The 8,017-nt window shown below is 55.5% G+C and overlaps 1 protein-coding gene across 1 annotated transcript in view; it reads right to left on the reverse strand.

Moving 5' to 3' along the window:
• The window catches only part of BPI (bactericidal permeability increasing protein), a 38,110-nt gene that overhangs the window by 18,969 nt on the left and 11,124 nt on the right, over positions 1 to 8,017 (reverse strand). The window contains exons 4-6 of the mRNA XM_030887069.2: positions 7,462 to 7,525; positions 3,171 to 3,234; positions 1,411 to 1,496 (exon numbers count right to left, since the gene is read on the reverse strand). Of these exons, the coding sequence (XP_030742929.2) occupies positions 1,411 to 1,496; positions 3,171 to 3,234; positions 7,462 to 7,525 (214 nt within the window). The remainder of the gene's footprint in view (positions 1 to 1,410; positions 1,497 to 3,170; positions 3,235 to 7,461; positions 7,526 to 8,017) is intronic.

Here is an 8,017-nt window from a genome sequence, read left to right on the forward strand (position 1 = left end):
GGTCTCTTGCTTTGTGATGGTCACACCAGGGTACAGCTGCCTTAGCAGTTCCCTGCTTCAGCTTGCAAGGCTGACTTCCTGCAGGACATCCCCGAGGAGAAGCCACATGGACCTATCCCGATGCAACCCTGGGTGCTGAAGCAGCCTTGTGGAGACCCCTGCTGGTGCTGAGATGCTTACACGCTCACTGACTCGGCTTTCCTCCTGCAGTCAACATCATAGTGAGTGTTTTATGAGATGGAGGAGGACTTTGTGGATTGGTGTTGGACATATGGGTTAATGTTGGATTTGTAGGCTTGGGCAGCACTGGGTTGGGATGTTTTCTTGATGTGCACCTACCCTTTATATAAAACTCTCTCTTATACATGAGTTTCTGCGGATTTGTTTCTCTAAAGTACCCAGACTAATACAGAAGGGTAGAGAATTCCAGGTAGAGGGAACAGCTAGGGCTAAGGAAGGAACAGTTTCAGTGTGCTGTTGGAAGTCAGGGTGTCTGGTGGCAAGCAAGGGCGAGAGAGGCACCAAGTGAAACACTACACCTTCTTCCATCATTGCAGCTTTCAGTCTTCCAGCCACCCACCAAGCCTCTGTCCAACCCCCCTCTTTCCTTCTCTATCTCCCTCCCCTCGTTATATCCATCCATCCATCCATCCATCCATCCATCCATCCATCCATCCATCCACCTTCCGTATCTCTGCTCATCCAACCAGCCACCATTGCTCCTTTCCTTCCTCCTCTCGCCCATTTCCTCCACTCTCTCCCCTTTGCCCTTCCACCCTCTCTGCCTCCATCTAGTCACCCCTGGCCATCCACCCATCCACCTGGCCTCCCTCCCTCCCTCCTTCCAACAAAAATGTACAAGGACCTCCTCTGTGTCACACCTAGTTCAAGGTTCTGCACATCCTACTGTGTGTGTACAGCAGTGAACAAAGCAATGACAGCCCCTTCTCTGGATTCTAGGGAAGGAGACAGGTGCGGGGCGTGTTCTGATCCACACAGTCTGTGTGTGCGTGTGTGTGCACGCGTGTGTATATTAGTAATAAGTGCTACTGAGGACAATTAAGCAGGGCGCAGGGAGAGGGGAGGGAGCTACTCTGGCGAGAGGGGTCAGGCTAAGCCTGTCTGGGGACGTGACATTTGAGCACAGTGAAGGAATCGAGTGCGGGCTGTGCAGGATATGTGGGGAGAGCATCCGGGCAGGGAGAAGGCAAATGTGAATGGGCCGGGGGGAACTCCGGCATCCTGTGGCTGAGGACCAGCAAGGAGTCCAGTGCGGCCAGATTGGGGAGAGGTGGGGTATGAGGGTCTGATAGGTGGGAAGCCTTGTCAAATGTGTTCCCAAGCACACTGGGGAGCCTGCAGAGGCCAAGGGCGGGGTGTGAGGGTACAGAATAGCGGCAGCAGCCTCACCTTCAGCTGCAAGTCCACGCCGCCAGGTGTAGCTGTTGGAGGTGCCACCACCGTGTAATCAATCCCAGCCACAGTGTCGACGAAGGCTGTCGCCAAAGGAGAGGAGACGGCACATGAGCAGGCTACACAGGCTTTGTCCCTGGGGGCGGGAGCACAGACCCGGCGTCCCCCCCGCCCAGCTGGGCACATCTGCAGTGCCAACTCCAGGCCCACCTCCTCCAGGGAGCCCTCCCTGAGTTTGCCTTCAAGGAAAAGGTAGCCAGACCCCACATTCAAAGACATTGCCGCCCTCTTTTCTTCCAACAGTCCCGAGATGGGCACAGGCTGGAGAAGACAGACAGACAGACAGACAGACAGACCGGGGCTTGGCTGAGCTTAGCCCCTCATCAGCTGCCTGTGACCTTGAGCAAGCCTCCGCTTCTCTGAGTCTCTGCTATCTGTAGGACGAGGCAGCTCTAGGGACCTCACAGACCTGGGAGGATGAACTGAGACGGTGCACCCAAACGCCATGTGCACAGTAGGCGCTTAAATGCCAGGAGGGGTTGTGGTCAGCGGCAGCAGCATCCCAGGCTGAGATCTGCCGGGCTCGGGTCTCAGCGGCGTCCTGATTTCCCAGGAGCGACCGATGGGAATTCAGTAAATGCCAGGTACCCCCCCAGTCTGCGTCCTTCCCGAGATAAGTCAAAACACCAAGCCGGCCACAACTCCAGGGTATCCCACATGTGCCAGAGCAGGACGGCGCTCCACCGGGAGTGGGCCAGCTGTGACCTTTTGGAAGCGGAGTGCCAGGCCTTTCTTCTGAGGTGCCCCTGGGTGGGTGCAGCTCACCAGCCTATCAGTTTGCAGCTGAAGCTTTAATGGTTTGCTTCACCCCAGGGCATTCCTCCTTCCCCATGATAGAAACAGAGGCTCAGAAATGACACGTGGTTCAAGGTGGCCCTGCCGGAGTGACGAGGCTGGGGCTCAAATGGAAACCATTCCCCTGCTCAGTGAGGCCAAACCTGAGCCCCTACCTTGCACTGAGCATGCACAAGAGGGCCCATGCCCTGGAGGGCCTGGGGCAGTGCCTGCACAGAGTAGATGTTTCTCAAATGGGCATAGAGCATGGTGCCAGGCTCTGGGGAGGCAGCCCAGGGTTCAGTTGGGGACACAGGCTCTGGAGAAAGAAACCCTGGCCCTGAGATTTGCCCCCTTTGGCTTTGTGGACTCTGGGTCTCAGGTTCCTCGTGTGTGAAATGGGGAGACCCGCCCTGACCTCAGTGGAATGCTGGGGCCCATGGGTGAGAATTCCAATCCAGGGCCCCAGCACATGGTGAGCCCTCACCAGAGGGAGCTCTCCCCAAGCACTTTGCCACTGAGGGTAGGGAGATGTGCCCATTTTAAGGATACAGAAACGGAGGCCAAGAGAGAAGTGCTCGGCCTCAGATCTCGGGTCGTCATGAGACTATGGTTTCAGAGAGCTGGGAGCATTTGGTGGTTTGGCCGCTGTGGGGGTGGGGGGAGCGGGGTGGGGGCTGCTTTTCTACTTCAATTCTGGACCCACCCCAGGGCCTAGCCCAAGCGGTCAGCATCCCTCCTTTCTGCGCTTCTGCTGGAGCTGAGGGACAGGTCCTCGGCTCAGTGCCTGCTCTCCCCAGGCAACGCCGGCCCAGGCCTGTCTGGGAAAATACCGCTCTCCATGCTGCCCATCACGCCCACCCTGTCTCTGCCATCCCCTCCTTGTTCTGTCCCACCCCCTTGGGCCCTCACCCCCTCCTCACCTGACGTAGTCTGGAAATAAGGTTGAAGCTTAAAGGACACAGCGTTGGTCACTATCTCGCAGATCTGGGGAGAAGACATAGGTCAGTGAGGGCCCCCCCATCCGTGGCCAGTGTCCTTCATGAAAAATGGCAGGACATGTTTGGCATTGCTTAAATGTCTTCTAGAAAATCACGTAGCTAATCAAGTTTCCCTTTTCTCTTCGGCCACCAGGAAGCTCAGAACCAAGCATGCCATTGGACAATAGGAACTGTGCCTGACTTGGGTCTCTGTATTGTATTTCCTACCCTGGTCCAGAACCTCCTGGTGGGGATTTCTCTTTCCTGTTCGTTGATGTGGGCTTCTTTTGTTGTCTCAGATTCTTTATGAGATGAGGTGGTGAAAAAACAATAAGCTTGACATGGTCAGCGGTCAGCGTCCCTCCTTTCTGCGCTTCTGCTGGAGCCAAGGGACAGGTCCTCGGCTCAGTCTGGGTGGGCATCTCCACTTCCGCAGTGTACCCACAGAAAGAAGCCCCCGATCGCTCCCCAGGAACCATCTGAGAAGACCCGAGTTGCATGACAACTGCTGAGGCCCGCCTTCCTTTTCCCAACCCCTCCTTGTCTTTGGCCACCACGTGGGCTGTGGCAGATGGCACTTCCCATTCTGCTTGCTCCTCTGCAGGACCTCGTCATGCCCCCAGCCAGAGGTGAGGTCTTTGGGTCTGGGTGCACTGGTGACTTGCTTGTAACCAGCAGATGTGGCATCCAAGTGACATGGTGTAACTTCACAGGGGAGGCCACCAGAAGCTGTGTGTTTTGCACCTTGGTCTCTCTGGCTGCTCCCTCTCAGAACTCAGCCCGGAGGCTGTGAGAAGCCAAGGCTCTCAGAGAGGCCGTGGTGTTTGCTCAGGTCATGAGCCCCAGCTGAGCCCAGCCTTCAGGTCAGCCAGCCCAGGCACCAGACCTGCGAGACAGGAACCCTCCAGATGATCCTATCCCCCGGCTGGTGAGTCTTCCCAGATGAAGAAGCCCCAGACACCACGAGGCTGAGTCATCCCTGCTGTGCCTGCCTGGGTTCTAGACCCACCGAAGCCACAAGTGAGATACACCAGCTGTTGTTTCATGACACCCAATTTGGGGCTGCTTTGAAGCAACCAGGAGTTGCAACAGAGGGTTCAAAAGACACCCGTCCTAACGTGGGGAGGTTGCGATTGGTGGGGAGGGAGGGGGGCAGAGAAGCCCTCTCCTCGCCCTTCCAACATGCACTGCAGCCTTTGCCTCGCTGACCCAACCGGATCTCCTGAGCCCTGGCTTTCCTGGCTTGTTGGGCAGTGGCTGGCACAGTTGCTGCCCACGCTCTCTCTAGAGATGCCCCTTCCAGAGTCCAATGGGCACCCCCCCTGCCTCTCTGGTAATGTCCCCTCAGACTTGTTTTGTGAGGCACTCTGTACTCGTTGCATGAGATTTCCTGGGCTCCTCCCAGGCAATGCCCTCTTCCTGCGTCATTCCATGGACACCCACGTCCCCCTGGCAGCAGATGCCCTGGCTGCCTCAGCCTAAGTCCACACGTCCCATTGGCTTCTTGCCCCTGGCTCCCGGGTCTCCCTGCCCGCAGGTGTTCTGCAGGTGCTACCTTCACAGAGCTGCTCAGAAGAGCCAAGGAGTTCGACAGTTCCCAGGAATGGTCCTCAGCCAAAGAATAATGAGTTGGTATCGAAAGTAGGAACACCTGAATTTGGGGACCTTTTTTGGAACAATTGCAGGTGTGCACCACGCAATTCCTCTGAGACTCCCCAGCAGGGCTGAACCCCAGCAGTGATCCACTCCTGAACGCATTGTCTCCCATCTCCTGTCCTCACACCCTCACAGGATGGCTCGAATCCCTTTCTAAACACACCACTTGCATCTGAGTCTCTGTCTCCGCATCTGCCTTGGGGGAACCCAAGCACAAATGCTCCCACTAGGCAGTCAACACCCAGACCTCGCCTTTGTGCTCCAGCCTGGGGCCCCGATGCCCCCTACACAGTGTCCCTGGGTGTCCTGAAGGCCTCCCTAGACCAGCAGGTCCCAACACTGAACTCCTCATGACGGGAAGAGGCCTGGAGGTCAGCCTCACACTCCCTCCTCCCCTTCTCCACATTAGCTAGTTTATCTAAGGAAGGAGGGAGGGCATGGAAGAGGCAGGAATGGAGGGAAAAGAAGGGAGGGAGAAAGGAGAGAGGGAAGATGGAGGGAGGGAGAAGGGAGAGAGGAGAGAGAAAGGAGAGAGGGATGGAGGGGGAGGGAAGGAGGGAGGGAGGAGGGGGGGGCATTGGTTTCCCTGCAGTGTTTCTTTCACACCATCTGGGTCACAAGAGGGCCCAGAGAGCCAGTCCCCCAGAGCCCACGCCTCTTCTCCAAGTAGCTCAGGGGTCAGAAGAGCAATGCCAGGCAGCTAGGGCACAGCTGTTCATTCACCTGGGCTGCCCACGGGCCAGTGCCACTCACCCGTCAAGTCCACCAGATGGCTCCAAACCACAGCAAATCAGAGCCGTGAGGCCAGCTCGCCCCTCCCCAACCACCTCCCTTGAGACACCTTTGATGGACCCAGGAGCTTCCTTCCCAGAGAGACCAACCCTTGCAGTTCCTTCCTTGGGGGTGGGCTCCCCGCTTTCAGCCCTCCCTGGACACTCATTCATGGGTTCTGGCTGGCTTTTAAACAGTGTCCCATGATGAGTAAGAACTTTCCCTCTAGAGTAGGGGGGCCTGGGCTTGAATTCCAGCATCTGCTTCTCTGTGCCTCCATGTCCTCATTTGCAAAATGGGGATAATCAGGGTACCCCACCCTTTAAGGGGTTGGTGAGGATTAAGAGCTGCAATCTGAGGAGAGTTCGTAGCGTCGTGCCTGCCAGAAGTCATCCCACCCTCACTGCCCCCACCATCCACAACCTCACCACGATCCTCCTCCTCCTCCTCCTCACGATCATCACCATCATCACCTTGCCTGCCTCATCCCCTTCAGGGCCACAATTCGCTGGTGAGGTAGGTATTGTTGCTGGACACCACTGAGTCGCTTCTGATTCAAGAACAACAGAACCGAGACCTGTCTGGTCCTGCCCCATCCTGCCAACGAACCGTTGCTCCATTTGGGGCCATCGTTGCAGCCACTGTGTCAAGCCATCTCCTCGAAAGCCTTCCTCTTTTTCTCTGACCCTCTGCTTTATCACGTGAGATGTCCTCCTCCCGAGACGGCCCCTCTTGATATGTCCAAAGTATGTGAGACCAGGTCTCACCAACCTCGCTTCTAAGAAGCTGGCCTCCTCCCAAGACATATCTGTTCATGCTTCTGACAGTTCATGGCATATTCCATAGTCTCCACTGTAATTCAAATGCAGCAAGGCACTAACGTCCCTGTGTTACAGGTGGTAAAACTGAGGCTCAGAATGGTCAAACGATTTGCCCAGGATCACGCAGCTAGTTAAGGCAGCCAGGAAGCCAGAACTAAAGCCAGGGGGTTCTGATCCCAAACCCGTCTGCTGGGCTATGTAACTTGACAACAGTACATTATTTTTTTTTACTTTTTCACTTTGGACTGAGTGTGTTTAGGTTATTTGATTGGACTGATATCTCCTCCCTTCCCCATCTGTCTGCACCGTCGACCGGATATGTCAGTGTCTCCTGCCCTGAAGACTACGTGAGCCTCCTCTGTGGCCTTCTTGCCGAATCGCATCAGAGAAAATTGTTCTAAGGCCTCCTGTTGCTTTCTGGAGAAAAGCCAGGTGACTGTCTTTGGGGGCTTTCCCCAAAAGATATGCTCGGGGGATTTTTTGGACCCTAATGGTTTATTCATGGAAAGCTAACCCTGTGAACGGTCCTTTTTCTCGGCTGGAGAACCTGCCTGTGGGGCGCACAGTTCAAGGAGTGGGCAGGATTAGGGAGCACGGGCTAGTGCCTCTCTCAAACTAGTTCTAGGACGGGTGACAGCTGGGTTGGCCCTGGCTTCACCCCCTGCATGTTCTCAGTGTGGTGAGCAGCGAGGGGGGTGGAGGTGACCAGCGGCTGACAGAGGCTGTGGAGAAAGCGGGGCTGGCAGGCAGAACCTGCGAGGAGCATTAAAGGGACACCCCAGGGGGCTCACATGGGCATACGGCAGACAGTTTGCTGTGGGCTGCATGACGGGACCCTCTTCTTGGTCTTTCAGTGAGGTAGTCAGCAAAGTCGCCACTTTTAGAGTGGGGGGACACTTAGAGCTGGGCTGTTGATTGCTAAGCATGAGGGCGGTGGACATGGAGCCTTCCCTGTTCTGACCCTTGAGAGACTCCGCCTCACTTACCTGGCTCTGGATGGCCCTTTTCAGCGAAGACTCAATTTTTTTGTGGAAGAGTTGGATCAGCCACCTGGAGATGGACACAGGAGGACACGCGTGAGGTTTCCTGGGTACCCCTGGGTTCATTCAAGGCCATCTCCTCTGCCGTCCTCTCTCCTCCAAATAGAGCTAGGCCCACTCGTCCTGGGGTTCCCACAGTGCACAGCCCACTAGGCATCTGTCTCTCGTGTGAGGTGACCTATTGATGGAATGATCCCCTCAAGAGCTGTAGGACTTCATTCCTTGTCCCTCCTTCTCTGCACTCCAATAACACTAGCCTGCCCCACCCACTTGGGTCTGCATTTCCTCCCACCACAGGGCCTTTGCACATGCTCTTCTTTCTGCTCGAACGTACCTTGTTCCCTACACCCACCCACCCAACTCCTACTTATTCTTTTCTTTTTTTCTCTCATTGTTTTCTTTATTTTTATTTATTTATTTATTTTTTTACATTTTATTAGGGGCTCATACAACTGTTATCCCAATCCATACACACATCAATTGTGTAAAGCACATTTGTACA

This window comes from Echinops telfairi, unplaced genomic scaffold, assembly GCF_000313985.2.
Source record: "Echinops telfairi isolate 266 unplaced genomic scaffold, ASM31398v2 ScPeMD7_5592;HRSCAF=6446, whole genome shotgun sequence".
NCBI lineage: Eukaryota > Metazoa > Chordata > Mammalia > Afrosoricida > Tenrecidae > Echinops > Echinops telfairi.